Genomic DNA, 17627 nt, shown 5'->3' with positions numbered 1-17627 from the left:
TATAGACCAGGCTGGCCTTGAACTCACAGAGATCTACCTGCCTTTGCCTCCCTCCGGAGTGCTGGAACTAAAGGTGTGAGGCACCATGCCCAGCTTATAGGTGCATTTTTATGGAGCGCCTTGGTGTCTGGCCCAGTGTGGTAGGCCCACAATATGGAGGTCAAACCAAGGTGGTTGGGGATGGAATTTGAACACCAGATATGAGTTTCCATTAGGTTACTTAATGTCTAGACTATTTTGCCTCAATTCTCCTGTGCAGAAATGGTTTTAGTTTGGGGTCAGAACAGAACCGCACCTAAGGTCACCTTGAGGTGAGGGTAAAGGTCAGCAGAGGAGGCACGGTTCCTCTCTCCTGCTTTTTGTCCAACAGTACCTCAAATAGCTTTTTCCGGCTTTTGCCTGCCCTTTAATTAAGGACATCTCCCAAGACTGTAATCAAGGAGAAGCTTGCTGTGCTTTCCAGCAGCATCAACCGAAAATATACCTTCATCTGGCCCAATCTGTCAGCCAAGCATCATAACTTTGTCTCTGCCTGAGACTGGACAAAGCCACCTGGGCCACTCACAGGGATGTCAAATGCAGTGTGCCCCTCTCTAAACTGACTGTCATCAGACTCTCTTTGATCTCTCTCTGTCTCTCTCAATCTCTCTCTGTCTCTGTCTCTCTCTGTCTCTGTCTCTGTCTCTCTCTCTCTCTCTCTCTTTTTCTCTCTCAAATCTCATTTGCTCCCCAAACCTAACACTTTTAAGATGGTGCCTCACAGTTGAGTGACATGGCTTGTAGCTATAATCTCAGAACTCAGGAATTCAAGGCCAATGAGCTAAATAGCAAGTTTGGAGCCAGCCTGGGCTAGGCATGGTGAAAACTTGCCTCAAAAAATGAAATGAAATAATAAAATAAAATGGTACTCCAGCCCCTGGTCTAATTCTGGGCCTTACCCATGGAGCAGCCAAAGTCCTGGGCTTCAGTTTCCTCATCCTTGTCTGTGAAATGGGAGGCATGCCTTCCTAACAGTGTGCAAGTGCACGTTAAAGGAGATAGCAGACCTACAGAACTTAGGTCAATGTTTGACCCAGGGCAGATATTCACTATATCGTTTTTTATTATTTATTCCTTTATCAAATATTGATTGAGCTCGTGCAGTATATCAGACACTGTTTCAAACTTAGGTTTCTTGAATTAAAAGTGGTAAAGATGCTGTCTCCTGTTAAACTGTACTCACTTCAGGCAGAGGTGGTAAGCCATTCACATTTTAACCCAGAGCTCAGTTTATGAAAGTACTAGTGAGCTGTCTGAATTAAATTCTAGAAGCTCTGTCTTCTATAAGTAATTCACACTGTCTATACAAATAGGAAATATAATGTCTTTTACAAAGGCAACAGGGGACCACTAAGTTTTAAATAATGTTCTTTGAAACTAACTTTGTTCACAAGAAAGTTCTAGCCAGACCTGGTGGTCCAGGCCTTGAAATCCCAGCTACTCAGTGGTAGAACTCTTGCCTAGCATGCATAAGGCCCAAACAACCATAAAAACCAAACAAAACCAGCAAACAAACAACCTCATCCCCAAACCAACAACTACAAAATCTAAGAAAGCTAAGTCTAGGGGCTGGAGAGATGGCTCTGAGGTTAAGAGCACTGTCTGCTCTTACAGAAGGCCTGGGTTCCCATATGGCAGCTAACAACTGTCTATAATTCCAGTTCCGGGGGATCCAACACCATCTTCTGGCTTCTGCAGGCACTGCACAACATGGGTGTACTTACATACACACAGGCATAACACTCATACACATAACATAAAAATAAATAAAATCTTTTAAAAGAAAAGTAAAGATTTGGGGACAGGGGATATAGCTCAGTAGTAGAGCACTTCCCTAGCATGCACAAGGCTCTGGGTTCATTCCTCAACACCACAAAATTTTAAAACATAATAAAATAATAATAAAAAATCTTTTAAAATACGCTGAGAAGCAGTGATGGATGATGAAAGGAGAGGGATCAGGAGCCAGATGGGCTGGATTGAAAACCAGCTCATTGTAGCTGTGCAATCCCAGAGAGCCAACTCTTCTTACAGGGACAGCCCCATCAGCCTCAATTTCTCCACCTGTAAAACAGGAGTTATGATGATTCATTTCATAGTATGTAGATAAGGCAACAGGCAGATAAACGTTGATTAGACCATGTGGTGCATCACAAACAAAAGGTAGCGCTAGTGTCTGGTACCCACCTCCAATAGAAGCATCTACAGCAGACATAGGAAATGCCTTTGGCAGCTGAACAAATGCAAATCTGACATCTATGATCACCATGGCCACTGTTGTCTCTGAAGTTTCCTCTTTTGTAAAATAAGGAGAAAGGGGATTGACATTGCCACCAGGGCTCCTTCTGGTGTGAGAGGGGGAAGTTCAGGTTCCTTCCACCCTGAGGAGGCTCCTGGAGAGGACATTTCCTTCTTGGCAACAGGACTCTCACATCTTCAAAGCAGAGGAAGGGACTCCATGCTGGCACATGTGCAGTTTTTGTTTAGAGAGGAGCTCTCTCACAGGCTCCGCCTCCTCCCGGTCCAATGTCGCAGGTTTAGAGGCCAGAAACAGGCTTAATCAAGTGAACACTGCTGTGGTGCATCATAGGTGTTGATCGGCTTCTAATCAGCCTGGACTTGGCTCTAACAAACTTGGTCTTGGCTGCCCTGACAGGGTAGACCGCTCTGCATTGTGTGCCTTTAAAAGAAGGAAAATTCTATAATATCAAATGCAATCTTGGTGACGGGACCTTCCAGGCTTGTGCTGTCAATCTTAGCTAGTGCCCATAGTGGGCATTGCTGGTTCTCCATAGCGGACACCCAGAGAGCCTGATTTCATCTACTTTACTTATTTATTTTGGTCTTTTTGAGACAGGGTCTCCCTATAGCCCCAGCTGGCCTGGAACTCGCTATGTAGACCAGGCTGGCCTCATAGAGATCCAACTGCCTCTGCCTCTGGAGCTCTGGGACTAAGGTGTGTGCCACCACGCCTGGCTGATTTCTTCTACTTTAATGATTTTTACTTCTTTCTTCTGCCATCTTTCACTTCTAACCCTTGACAGTTTATCTTGAGGCTTCAAAAACAGAGAGATGAGCTAGGAATGGTAGCAAATCTTGCAATCTAACTACTCAGGAGGCTGAGGCAGGCAGATCATGAATTGGGGGCCAGCCTGGCTTCATAGTGAAACTCTGGCTCAAAAGAGCTGGAGAGATGGCTCAGGGTCAGGAGTGCTTGCTGCTCTTGGGGAGGATCCAATTCAGTTCTCAGCATCCACCTCAGGCAGCTCCTAACTGTCTGTAACTCCAGCTTGGGGAATCCAATGCACTCCAAGGGCATGTGTACACATGTGCACATGTATACATGCAGGCACACACATACACATAAATTTCTAAAGAGGAAAAAAAAGGGAAGGAGGAATGGAGGAAGAGAGAAATAAAAAGGCAAAAGGAGAGCCCAAGAGAAAAGGCTGGGGTGGGAGAAAAACATGGCAGAGGGGATTTAGAAAATGAGTAAGGGGGTTGGAGAGATGGCTCAGAGGTTAAAAGCACTGGCTCCTGTTGCAGAGGACCTGGGTTCAATTCTCAGCACCCACATGGCAGCTAGCAACCATCTGTAACTCCAGTTCCAGGTGAATCCAACACCATCTTCTGACCTCCTTGGGCATTGCACAACATGGGTGCACTTAAACACATGCAGACAATACACTCATACACATAAAATAAATAATATATTTTTTAAGTAAGAACCCTGCAGAAGGAACGAAACCCACTCTAGCCTTGCATCCCATCTCTGAAAGTTCTGTTCCTGGTGCTCAATTGTGATATGAGGGAATGTGGAATATATAACAAGGCTCCCTTTCCCAGCAGGAGCAAAGCCAGTGCCTGTAGTCCAAAGGTTGGGATGGCTTCTGCCCACTAGGACCAGCTTGGAGAGAAGAGAGCAACCTGGAGTCGGGGCTTTGGTTATTTGTTTCCAGATTGGAGACACATAAAGCCCAGGTAGGCAGAGCACCCAAGGTAAGGATGGGTTGAAGGCCCAGCAGACGTAAAAAAACAGGCCAAAAGCAGTGACAACAAAGAAGAAAATAGCTAACAGCAACAAAGGCCAGGGAATGTAGAGAAAATGAGGTATCGTCGCAAAGCACTGAATTTTCTAACGTGAAAGAGTAACAGTTATGTTACTCCTAAGCAGTGATCAACCACCGCTTATCTGTGTGGGAAAAGATTTACAAAGCGTCCTGAACTTGCTTAGAATGGGATTTAGTTTTTTAGTTCTCTTAAAAAAAATGACCCAAGTTTGTAGACTAATGTGGCATTCAGGAACACACATCTGAGATGAAACACCAGAAACAAAAATCCATTTTCAACAGAAAAGAAATGCCATTTCCAGAAATATTGGGGGAAAGGCAGGAGAGAACTTGGCTCACTGGTGAGGAGAAACAAAGAAAGAACTGGCTTCGAGGTTCATGAGGGAGGCCAGGGTGCCCTGTAGGAGTGTTGAGCAAGTCGGCCTTGTGCAGTTCAGCAGCTTTGGATGACCCAGGCTGGCCCTGGCTGTGTGTTTACTTCTTACAAAGGGGAGTCCTGGCACAACCAGACAGCCTTGGGAGTGGATCAGGAAAAGAAGAAAGGCCTAGTGTTACAGCCCTGACCTTGGCCATGAGTAGCACATGGCACGGGTTCTGATCTTCCTCTTCCACCTTGTCTATAAGGTGTTGGGCAAGTCATTAGACTTTGAGCCTGTGGTTCATGAAGAGAGAATATTTGTACCCCGCACATCTCAGGAGTGTTAGATGACTTAAGGCCCCACCTGCAACACCAAACACCTAGAATATTCTAAACTACTCTCCATATGTAAGATTTGATTGCTGTGGTTCTGGGATTGGTTTTCAACCTCATAGTCAGTTATTTTTCAATCTAGATAGACACCTACCACTTGGAAGTTTCTCCTATTCAACTGTGTTTGTAAAGTCAACCATCAGTCTGTCTGTTGAATTATGCTTGTGCTGGCTTTTACCTGTGGTCCCTATTGCCTGCCTCTGAGACTCTAGCCTAGAAAAGGTTCCTTTCTCAAGCCTCAGGTTAAGTAGATAAATGAGGAGATGAACTAGCTGATTTGATTTTTAACTCCCCTCCCCTCCCCTGAGAAATCCAGTTCTCTGTAGGGTGAGAAGCTTTGTCTCCCCAGGAGAGAATCTGCATCATCTGGTAATGGTTGACTATTTTCTATGCTGATGTTGTTAGTCTTTGGGGATCCTAGCAATCAGGAGGTACCAAGTCCCCCAGCACCTTTGCTTTCTCAAGTTCCTCAGTGATGGGTGTAAAGGGGCTTAGTTGTCAGCCCTACCTCATGGTCATGTCTCTCTGGGATGAAGTGCTTCATATGGCATGTTGCGTCAGCTTCTGCTGAATGCTTCTTCCGATCTCTAATTGGGATGCCAGAGAATGGGATCAGCTAATTGTGGCCTCTTAGAAGCTGTCACCAGGTTACCTGTGTTTACCCCACTCTTTCTGATTTTCCTGCTCAGAAATGCAGGTGGGACAGAGGAGCTCTGGAGAGCTACCTCCATCTCTTGGATAGCTTCCTCAGCTGCTGGTACCTTCTCTCCCCTGAGAGGAAAGCTTCTAGCTGAGCCAGGGCCTGCTGTGCCCAGAGTTAAATCCTTCCATACCAGCTCTGCTTCTCTTCAAACTGACCACACATTTGCTCTTCATATTATGTGGGTTCCATATTATGTAAGGAGGCCTGGTTATGATTTCAAATAAAAAGCTGTTATTAAAAGCTTCCTGGAGATCTGTTGGAAATTACTGACCGCCAGTTGGTGATTTCAGTTCATTTCTTGCTTTTATCTTTTTAGCTAAACATTACCTGCGGAGTGTTTTGTGCACATGGGTTTCGGGTGAGAGGTTTCCCCTCCACAGCCCTACCATGGAGAAGAGCTGAAGCTCTCTCAGTGCCATCTCTACCTCCTTCCCTGTTTCAACATCCAGGGATATTCATGGCCTTTAAGCAACCAGACCTTATTTTTAACTAAACAGTTTTAAGCTTTCTTTGTCCCATACATTTCCCATCCTCACCTTAGGATGTTCTTTAATGTTCTCTAAGATTTTTGTGTCTTTACAATGGGGTGTTGATTCCCAAGGCTAGATAACTTTTCTAAAAAGAATTCTCTGGTTTTCACCTGGCATGGGCTGGAGAGAGATGATAGGCAAAGACGTGGCAGCAGTGGAACTGGCAGAGGAAGGGGTAAGGATGGGAATAACAGGGTCTTTCTCCTTCCCAGAGCCCCCTCATCCTCTACCTTGGCTCTCAATGGTTCAGGACCCTCTTCATCTTCTCCCTTCCATTCAAAATATAAATTGAAGGATTTCTTGATTCTTCATTTGCCATTTCTAGATTATGCTTAGAAAGTGCTGATTTCTGAGGAAAAGAAGGTTGCCAAGTAAAGCTCTGGCTTGTGATCATTAGTGGAAAAGGAATTAAATAAGGCCCTTGCAGTCATAAGGACAACTTAGAGGGCTTTGACTCCAGCCACCTTGCTGACTTGGATCTGGCCCACTGTGTAACTTGCTGGGTTCTTGCATTAGCAGTCTGCCTAGGCTAAGGATGCTGGGGGGTTGCTCTGTCCCCAGCAAAGATGCTCTAGCTGCTATGTTCTAGACTGTATGGGGGAGAGAAGACCTAGTTATATGCAAGAGAAGGTTCTGGGCTTTTTTTTGGCAGGGGTTGAGGGGTGGGGACAGGGTCTTATATAGCCTAAACCAGCTTTGAATTCAACATGAACTCAAGGACGACCTTTATTTTCTGATCCTCCAGCTTCTGCTTCCCAAGTGCTAGGATTACAGGCATGGGTCACCACAATTGATTTATACAGTGCTGGGAATCGAACCCAAGGATTCATACGCGCTAAGCAAGCATTCTACCAACTGAGCTACATCTCAGCCAGGGTTCTGGACTTCTGAGGCTTTGGTTGTGTCTGTCCCTCAGTGGTGAGTATCTCTGCCTCTGAATTCAGTCACAATCAACTTCTGAAACCCAGAAGAGAGCTTGTGTTTTGTGCGTGCATGTTTAGATGAATCATAAACTCTAGGAAGAGATCCCATAAGTATCCGAAAGCATGGAAAATACCATTTTGCTTTGAGATTTCAAAAATCACCTAGACTATTAAAACATAAGCCACTAAAACAGCCCAACTTTAAGAGACACATAGATTCAATTAATCTATCACATTTCAAAAAAAAAAAAAAAATCCAGCAATGACTGAAAAATACAGGCTGCCTTTTGAGTTTTGAATGCTGCTGCTCCAGGGCAGCACAGACAAAAGTCCCATTGTCTACAAGGACCCTGCTGCTTCAAGGGGTCTCCAGAACATCCTCTTTTGATTCCCAAGTAGAGCAGATCCCTTTTGTCACACAGCAGCCTTCTATGCTGCCCATTCCTCATCAGGTTGAGCCTCACAAAGTGTGGAGTTTTGTGAGGAAGACGCCAAAGAGTTTTTCATACAGAAACAGAGGGTGACAGGACTCCATCATTCTGTGTCTGCAAGGCTGAGAAGGGCTAACTATTCACGGGGTGCCTCAAGGTTTTTCTATGAGCTATCTATGGGGAGGACAAACTAGAGAGTAAGCAGAGGGTCTGGGACCTGGTGACCTTTTGTTCCTGGGAACTTCTTTTCTGAAGCAACCAAATGGGACCTCTACAGGCAAGGGTGGTGGCTTCTCCCTCAGAACGCCTGGCTGGCTTCCCAGTGTGAAACATCCCCCAAATATGCAACTTCTTGAGTGTCCCAGAAGCTTAAGCCAACAGCCACCAGCTGCCAAAGAGCTGGCACCCATGAGGTGCTGGGTGTGGGGGCGCGACAGGTCCCCAGCCAGGCTATGACTTTGCCAGATGCTGGGCAGGCCCAGCCTCTGTTTATGTGTTCTGTGGTTGAATCTGGCGAACAGTCCAGCCACGACAAGTGCTGGAAGCTTCTCTTGCTGACTTTAAATCCCCTCCTTCATTCAGATCAATCTTATAAAAAGGCTTTTGTTGAAAGAATGGCCAGGGCACCTTGGTGCACATACGTTGGCTGTGTCTTTCCTCCCAATTCTTGTGAAGACGGACAAAAAGAGCAGCACTAGCTGAATTCCTGGCTCGACTGGACTGAAAAGTGACTTAGGAAGAATGGAGGTAACTGGCAGCTGTCACTTGGCATTTGTTCTTTTTGTAAGTGTGGAAGCCAAGGAAGGAGAGAATGTCTGATGGATGGTAAGAAGCCCCTGGCAGGGAGCAGCTGGCGACCTCTCTGTCTTGGTTGGGAGGGGTGGGCTGTGTGGGCAGGAGCCTGGCTGTGTTGATTATTGTTGCTTTGGAGGGTGTGGTCAGCAGCATTGCCAGTCAGCATGTATGATCACTTAGCAAAGAATGGGCTCTGATTTCATTGTGGACTTTTGAGGAGGGGGCTGCTCTATGAACCAGTTTGTTTCAGTTTGCTTCTGTAAATTCCTACAGAGCACAGTTAATGACAGTCATACCAAGCTTGATGCTCTGAGGTCCTCACATCCAAGGTATGATGAAGAAATCGCCTTTCACTTCTTGGTTTTAAGTGTTAGCTTCATGTTGCTTCAGTTCCAGGTCTTTGAAGAGCCTGAAGTCTTTGTTCCCAGGAAGCCACGGATGGAAGGGCTTCAAGGCCACTTGATAGAGAATGAATTTATGTGCTTTGCTGGTTTTCACTATATCATTTGCTTATTTGAGTTCCTTTTGCTTTAGCTTTAAATGAAGATGGTTGTCGAAAGCAGAAACAAGCAAAACTCCAAACAGCAATTTCTAACTAACTATAAAATACAGCATTCATAATAAACTATATTTTCTGTGGTTTAGTTTAGTTTTTTTTTTTTCCCACAAGTCTCAGTTCTTTGCCTGCTCAAACTGTGAACACTGTTCTTATTTGAACTTTCTTGATCTTCAGTCATCTAGAGGAAGACATTTCATGTTTCCACTAATTTTCTTTTCTTTTGTGTAGAGCTCTGCTCCCAGCCGTTTTGCTCAGTATTCTCTGCTGACCTCGTCCTTGCTCCTTTAACCACATCTCTGATTTTATTCCATCACCCTTTCTCCTAACTCTCCTTCAGCACTGGATGTCTGTTTCTCTAAACCAAGCCCCAGTATTAGCACCACGGGAAGTGACTCAAAGCGATCCAGAGCCAGGCAGCCTGAGGCCAGACCTGGGCTTGACCCTGACTAGTTGTGTGATCTTGAGCTCATCATTCTCTTTGGTAGACTCTGTCTTGGACAGTAGTGGGAGCTGTTCATAGTACCATGTCAGAGAGCTTTTGAAGGGGTTAAATTAAATTGTGTATTATCTCAGAACAGTAGTCTCTCTTAACACCACTATTGCTTAGTTTGGGTTGCTTCGATGATTAGAGTTAACGGGTAAATAGTAGCTGTTAGGAAAAGCAGGACAGGAAGAGAATGGTTGATAATGGCGATGGTGTTAAGAATTCCACCATGTTGCTGTTTCTGCAGTGTCTCTCTGGTCCTTGGTGACACAAAAGGAAAAACCCTCCTTTCTAACCACTTTATTGAGATAGTTTGCATACCAGGCCCCTCACCAGGTGAAGTGTTCTCTTCAGGAATTGTTAGTCTATTGCATTGCTGACTCTTCAGCTTGTAATAAAACACGTATGAAACAAGATTTGCCATTTTATCTATTTTAAATGCAGTGGTGGTCATTACATTCACAAGGTTGTATGAACCATAACTTCCATTTTCAAAATGTTTTCATCACTCCAAACATGAAATAGTACCCAGTAAGCCATAGCTCCCTGTGTCCCCTCCTCTAGCCTCTGGTAACCACTAACCTTCTCTTGGAGTCTGAATTGGTCTATTCTGGATATTTATAGAAATGGAAGCATATCATAACTTTTGTCCTTTTGTGTCTGGCTTATTTCATTAAGTGTCATTTTTTTTTAGTATCATCCTTTAGCATTATGAGAACTTCATTCTTTCTTGCCTGACTAGTATTCCATTGTATGGATAAACCACATTTGTTCATTATTTATAGGCAAACATTTAAGTTATTTTACTATTGGCTATGGTAATAATGCTGTAATTTATGCTGGCATGTAAGTATTTGTTCAAGTTCTTGCTTTCAGTTCCCTAAAAATGGAATGGTTAGGGCCGGGCGTGGTGGTGCACGCCTTTAATTCCAGCACTCGGGAGGCAGAGGCAGGCAAATCTCTGTGAGTTCAAGGCTAGCCTGGTCTACATAGTGAGTTCCAGGACAGCTGGGGCTACAGGGAGACCCTGTCTCAAAAAAGACCCCCCCCCAAAAAAAATGGAATGGTTGGTTCGTATATAATTTAATTTAGCTTTTCCAGGAACTTTGAACTAATTTCCTGGTAAACAATTACTTTTGGTCATTCTGTGTTTTTCTCTTTTGATGTCTCACTTAGATTTTCTTCTGTTTCCTCCCATCTTTCGAGCTTCTTTGTACTTCCAAGCAGCAGACATGTTCTCCCTCCCAACCACGTGGCTCCCTCCCACATTTCCGAGGGAACGCCCCTCTCTGTCCCTTGGGTATCAAAGGCTCTGGACACATTCATTTTGATGGCTTTCATCCCATTGTCAGGCAGGGGCATATTTGCAGAGGGGCATCCATAATCTCAGTCCACTTCAATCAGCCCTATAAGGATGCCCTATAAGGATGGCCCTATAAGGCATGGGACATCGGGCATGTGGAGTCAAAGGCCTGTACAGAGTGCCAGTCCTCCTTAGGCAGTCTTCCTCATCCCACACAACACCTTGCTTTGTTGTTCTCCGTCAACTTTGTCTTAGGCAGCACTGTGACCACCCGGTCCTATAGGAGGGTTGTTCTCCAGTTTTCTGAGCAAGTGAATTAATTAGTGAATACCCCAACAGACCATGAGCCTGCTTCAGACAGCCATTCTGGCTGTTGGGTTAATTGTTAGCTGGGTTTCTGGCCCGTCATTCACTTCACAATAAGGGTCCTAATTAATCTCGGAGCAGTTCTCACCAGAAGAAAGGCCTTTAGGGAGAAACATCCCCAATTACCATGAGAAAGGAAATGTCAAGGGCCCGGTTGAGTTTTCCTGGCATCCCTGCCTGGTCTCTGATGCAAACCGGCCATTGGGGCAAGAGGCTGCTTAGCTATCCACCATGAAAGACTAAGTGTGCGAGTCTGGGGGCCCCAGGCTACAGCCACCCAGCTCCAGGTCAAGCCTGCTGTGTGTACAACCTCCTGCTCAGTAGCACTGCTGCGTTCCCCCGTCCCTGTGCCACATCTGAGGCAGAAATTCATCTGCTGTTCCAGAAGCCAGCCAGCAGCTTTCGTCTGGAAAAACTAAAGGTTTCTTCTTTGTGTATTTTTTGTGCCTCAGGACAAAAGATCCTTCATCACCGAAGTGACGTCTTAGAAACCGTAGTCCTGATCAATCCTTCAGATGAAGCAGTGAGCACTGAGGTGAGCATTCAGCTCCGAGGGGCCTCGGGTTGGGGCCTCCTGGGATGGAGACTTGACTGTTTAGAGGGGCTAGACAGGTGGGGCTAGAGAGGGACGCAAGAAGTCACTGTCCCAGTTTTCCCCTATGCCTGGTCCCTGGTTCTTTGCATCTAGTATCACCCCAGTGGGGACCCAGTGGAAAGAAAGTGCCAGCTGGAAGCATAATATTTGTGGAAGAATGTAGAATTGGGGGCTTGCATAGGGTGGGATGTAGCAGGGGAAATAGACTACAAGACCTCAGGCTGGAACATACAGGAATAGAACTCAGAGTAGAATGGCATCTCAGTTGTACCCCGGTTCAGAGCTATCCAGCCACCCTGCCCCCGCTTACATTGAAAGGCCAGTACAGGCTTCAGGAGCACAGACAATTCCCAGGCCAGATCCCTTGGCTTCATCATCCCAGCCCTGCCACTTAGAAGCTGATGGCTTCAACGTAGTATCTTCTGGTTGTTTCAGGTTGCACCTCTGTGAAATCCCTACATTTAACGTTCCCACTTCATGTACTCTGACGTGCTGGGCTTAGAGCAGAGTGTGGCAGCAGTGGCTAAAATGTAAATGTTTGATTGCAATTGTATTGTTAATACCACATGAAATTGTTGCCAAAGAGAGGAATTGGGAATTTCAGGGCCCACTGTGACATAATTGGGTAGAAGCCAAGAATCCCTGGTCACTCAGGCCAAGGAATTGAAAGAGTTCCATTTTCTACTTCCTTGATTACAGTTTAGCACCTTAGAGATTGAGTTGCTTCTTGATAGTACAGTAGCCAGAAGGCCCTGGAAACATCATTGTTTACAGTGTTTTCTGCTCATGTTTTGAGCAAGCCTTTGATTACTTTGTTTATTTTTCAAGTTGGGATGTAATTCATATACCATAGAATCCATCCTCTTTAAAATGTATCATTTGTGATTTTTTTTTTAAGCATACTTACAAAGTTGTGTAAACATCCCCACAATCTAATTCCAAAACCTGCCCACCATTCCCTAAAACTGCCTAAACCCGTTAGCATTCACTCCCTACCACATCTTGGCTTCTGGTAACCCTATGTTCTTTCTCCAGATTTTCTTAGACATTCCATATAATTGTAATCATTCAACATATGGCATTTATGTTCAGCTTAATTTACTTAGCTTAATTGTTTCAAGATTCAGCCATGTTGTAGCATATGTCAGTTCTATATGAATGCCTTTTGATGGCTATATAGTATCCTTTTTTATGCATATACCACAACTGGCTATACATTTCTCAGCTGTTGGATATTTTGGTTGCTTCCACTTTGGGGGTATTATAATATAGTCTCTTTTGACCCACTTTTGCCTGCTTCAGATTAGCAAACCTCTTTGACAATCCATTAAGGCGTGAAGTTGCAAAAAGCATTGGCAATCTCCATGACTAGCAGATCCAGGAAGTAATTGCAACTTGAAAAAGCTGGGAGATTAATATATGTCCAGGCAGACTGCCTAGAACAGCTGTGAGAAGGGAAAGACAAAAATTAAGGAATGCTTTTTTGAGGAATCCAGGCTAGCCTGTGGTTCAGACAGGACTGAAACAATTGCTTAGGTACGTATGTTTTTCCATGATTGGCCTGTGGAGTTGTTGGGCAGAGGTCATGACCCGTTTAGTTTTGAATTCTCCCCAATGGGGAGCATGATGTGGGGCACATAGAATGTGCTGAACATTCAGGAATTGGGCTCAGAACGAGTACCTTGGTGTTGAGAGTAGTGTTTCTGCTAAAGGACAGCTGGCTTCCTGCCATTTAAAGTTCACCAAGAGTTTAGCACAAACCATTTGCAATTCAGTTTCTCAGGTTGCTATTCAGGGGTCACTTTTTCTTTATGTTCAAGGTCAAGCACCTTGCTGGTAACGCTGGAGTCCACCTTTGGCATGGTGTGCTTGCTCTGGCTTGGAAGGAACAGAATCCTGGACAGTGAAGGGATGATGCCTAGAGACCCTCTTTGGAAACCTGTCATTCCTGGGGGAAGTTGGGGGGCCTGGACTGAGCCTGTGAGATACCCACAAGTCTCTCCTGGCCTCATAGGCTGCAGGCTGCTAACAGACACTTCTCAACAGCTGTGGAACAAATGCTTGCCAGCTGTGAAGACTGCTTTTGAAAAGAGGAAGCTCTAGGAAGAAAGTCAACTACCACTCCTGTTTTGGTTGGTAAAATGGCATTCATGGGTGCACTAGGTAGCCACACTGATACATTTTACAGATAACTCCTACAGCCAGGGCTCGGTCCTACCCTCCCTGCCCCCACTCCCAGCAGAAGAAATTAGACTCTCAGAATGAAGGTGTTTTGTTGGTAGTAGGCTTCCTGCCCTGTCCTGGTGGTGGGATGTGGTGCCCCAGCGCTCACACTGTGTAGCTGCACTCACGCTCTGGGCATGCGCTGTGTTTCAGGTCCGCTTGATGATCACTGACGCCGCCCGCCATAAGCTGCTGGTGCTCACCGGGCAGTGCTTTGAGAACACCGGGGAGCTCATTCTCCAGTCTGGCTCTTTCTCCTTTCAGAACTTCATAGAGATTTTCACCGATCAAGAGGTGGGTTCCCCTTAGTGGGCGTCTGACCTGCTTTTTGGATTCACGGGTGTGTTGTGCGGGGAGGCAGGAGGGGCCCCTTTAAAATGAGCAAAATCGTGATAAAAAATGCCTTAGTCCTGGGGTAGATCATTGTTATCATCCATAACTGATTGGAACCACTTCCAGTGTGCTGGAGACTTACATGGGTGGTGGGGGTTGAGATAGCTCAGCATTTACAGGTGACACAGTGGTGAGAAACTTGAAAGGACAGAACCCCAGAGGAAACCCAGCTTTCCTGTTTTCTGAAGGAATACTCCATAGATCTCTTTGGCAGGAGTCACCACCTTCATCTGTCAGAATTTCCACTACTTTTCCTGGCCTAATTACTTCTGACTTCTCTTACTTCTAATGCCTGGACCCAGTGTTTAAAGTGAAACTGTATGAACAGCCAGAGAGAGAGACCTAAACAGAGACAGAGAGAAGGAGGGAAGGAAGCATGTAGGAAAATTAAGCACGTGGTTGAAGTAGCCAGACTGGAGCTGCACTATTACTATTTCTCACAAATCTGTATTATTCAAGGATCAAAGGGGTGTGGCCACACATACCTGTGATCCCAGCACTCAGGAGGCTGAGGCAAGGGAGTCACAAGTTTGAAGTGCTGTCTGAGTTTACATAGTGATCTCTAGGCCTGCCTAGGCTGCATAGTGAAACCCTGTCTCAGAAAAAATAAAATAAAATAAAATAATAAAATAAAATAAAATAAAATAAAATCATGCTTGGGAAACTATAGAAACATTTGTGACTTTTAATAAAATCAAGTGAAAGATTTTAATTTATTTCTGCTTGAGAATTTATCCTTCCTGGGAAACTTACACCATCATGTGTCTTTATCATCTAGTGTGTTTATAGCTGTCATAGAACACTGCTATTAATAGGGCCATCCCCTCAACAGGTTGGGGTCTGTGGCTAATGAAAGATTCCTAAATGGTAAATGGAGAGGCTGAGGGATGCGGGCAGGAGTTACCACATCCATTTACTCCTGTCTCTGCTGGGATGACAGACTGCCACATATGTGCTAGGAAGGACCATGAATCTTTCTGCATGTAATCTTCCTCAGGCCCCACTTCACAGAGAAGTCTCTGTGTGCTTGTCCTCTCCGGCAAGAGCTCTAAACAAACTGTCCAGCTTCATGTGGTTTACCCAGTGACCTTAGTAAAATCCTGGTCAGATGACATAACAATTCCACCCACAGGAGGGGGTAGGCAACACAAAACTGTGGAAAGGACATTTTTATTTAGTATTCCAGCTCTCAGAGGAGGTGTGAGGTCATCTGAATGTAGAGACACATAATCCTAGCTCCCCAAAGTGAGAAAGGGATCCCTAGCAGTCAAGTGACTCCTTCCTTAGGGCCTTAGGGCTTACTCACAGCTGGTCTGTCTTTTCCACTTTGAGATGAAAGCTTTGGGTTTCTCCAGAGCTTGCCCTCTCTTTTCCTCCAGGGCTGAGTCAAGCATCATGATGCATTGCATTCACATGTAGTTAAAAACCCAGTGATTCATTGTAAATGCCAGAGCAAGAACTACAATACAATTCTCATTCTATGCATTGCCCTGAAATTGGTGTAAAATCACTATAATGTCAGATCTTTTCCAAGTTCATGTTGTATGCAGGGCACTTGGACATTTGCCTAGCATTTCAGACATTAACATCTTGTTCCAGGGTGGGTAGTGGGCTATAGGGGCCTGGAAGTGGCCTGTGTCATGGTGGACAGTCAGTGATCTCCTGGTAAGCACAGCTCAGCCTTGACTCATTTACATGTACATGGGGGCCTTCCTGCGGTCCTGTACTGTTTCGAAGTTCATTTGTAGTGTTTGGTTTCTGCCCACATCATGGGTTTGTTTTTTTGCCATGAGACTAAACCAAAAAAATGTGTAAAGAAAAGCATTTTATCTTTGCCAAGATTCTACATCTGGACCCTAAATAATCCCCCTCTTCTAAGATAAGGAATATTGTAAATGAAGCTACTTAGATCACTTTTACAGATCATGGAGATGGAGGTTTTGTATAGCAGGCTGTGCAGGTGTCAGATTTTATCATTCATTATAGAATAAAAGAAATAGCAACTTCCCCAGGGTTTGTAATCATGGAGGTGGGTTGTGAGGGACTCCCATCTTCATTTTACCCAGGCAGCCATCATTGAGGCCACAGACTGTCATAGTCACCTTTCCTGCCCTCCTAGCCCATCCCTACCCCAATTTCCAGAGAAAGTAATGCTCAATGCACATGAACAGATTTCCAAAGTCTTCTGTAACAGACTAGATGAGTGCCAGGGTGGTGGGGGAAGGTGAGACAAGGTGTGCGGAATTCATGCCTGCCCTCCTGCCCAACCAGAGCAACTCAGCCTTTATCTCTTTTACATCATAGACAGAAAGCATGCCACAATTACAGTGGATTGAAAACAACTGAATTAGGCCAATGGATATCCATCTTTGGAGCTTTGATTACCTATTACTGTCTTGGAAGAAGGCTTACAGAATGACTCAGTATGGGTCATATGGTGGCGTCCTCCTTTTATTCAACCCTGAAACTAGCCAATTCAAAAAAAAAATCAGAAATATAACTTTAGAAAAACAAAACACTTTTTTAGGGTGGTGCGGGGGCGGGGGGATAGCTAAATATAAATGCACTGAGAGACAGAACCATCAGAGCCATCACAGAACTTCAGAGTTTTGATGTCTTAATCATCAAAGGTCAACTATAACTCTGCCGTTCAGACAGAGCAGTCATTTCATCAGGCTAACCCAGTACTTCTTGAATTTTAGGTGAGGTGAAGCCATTATATCCTGGGGCCATTTTTCAACCTCTCCATGAGGAAGTTTTTTCTTCTTATTTCATTATATCTTCAAGAAAGGAATGCATCCCCATTTTCACCTACATCAACCTTTCTAACCATCCCCTAAGCTAATCATCTTTGGTTTTATTCATAGTTCTTCATAAAATATGAAAGGTTCCTTTTGTTTCCTGTCATAGTGGGTATGGGGGAAGTCCAAGCACTCAGTCCTGGTCTTTCTTTGACACCTTGTAGTTATTAGACAGATGGGTATTTGAACCCAGAGCCAGGCACGCGAGTTGGCTAGGGATACTCATCTGTAATACAATTAAAAAATATTTTATTATTTTTATGCATATGAGTATATGGCTTGCGTGTATATGTAAGAGCACCTGTGTCATACAGTGCCTGCAGAGATCAGAAGAGGGTGTTGGATCCCCCAGAACTGGAGTTACAGACAGTTGTTAGCTGCCATGTGGGTGTTGGGGATCAATCCGGGATCCTCGGCAAGAGCAGCCAGTGCTCTTAACCTCTGAGCCATCTCTCCAGCCCCTGAAATCCAGTTTTGTATAGGGGTATTTAAAGCCCAGAAGATAGATGTTGTACTCTAGAGAGAGAACTTTATTATGAAGAACTCCAGAGATTGAAGTCAAGAAGGAGGAGCCAGCAAGAGATGCTTGTTTCAGGCTTTTGATCTGGTTTCTCTAAAATGTCATGACTGGGATGGAGGTGGGGTGTAGCTCAGTGGTAGA

The 17627-nt window shown here is 44.8% G+C and overlaps 1 protein-coding gene across 2 annotated transcripts in view; it reads left to right on the top strand.

The window, feature by feature from the left end:
- Positions 1-17627, top strand: part of Map1b (microtubule associated protein 1B) — a 119407-nt gene that overhangs the window by 66313 nt on the left and 35467 nt on the right. The window contains exons 1-3 of one of the 2 annotated variants that reach the window (XM_017799468.2): positions 7916-8194; positions 11407-11489; positions 13926-14066. In XM_017799468.2, coding sequence (XP_017654957.1) covers positions 13935-14066 — 132 coding nt within the window. In that variant the 5' untranslated portion in view covers positions 7916-8194; positions 11407-11489; positions 13926-13934. Of the gene's footprint in view, positions 1-7915; positions 8195-11406; positions 11490-13925; positions 14067-17627 lie in introns of those variants that run through there. The other variant, XM_008838479.3, reaches the window with a different exon arrangement.

The sequence above is a fragment of the Nannospalax galili genome, unplaced genomic scaffold (genome assembly GCF_000622305.1).
Source record: "Nannospalax galili isolate Female #2095 unplaced genomic scaffold, S.galili_v1.0 scaffold898, whole genome shotgun sequence".
Taxonomy (NCBI): domain Eukaryota; kingdom Metazoa; phylum Chordata; class Mammalia; order Rodentia; family Spalacidae; genus Nannospalax; species Nannospalax galili.
The sequence above is the reverse complement of the archived record's forward strand: the minus strand, read 5'-3'. Positions and strand labels throughout refer to the sequence as shown.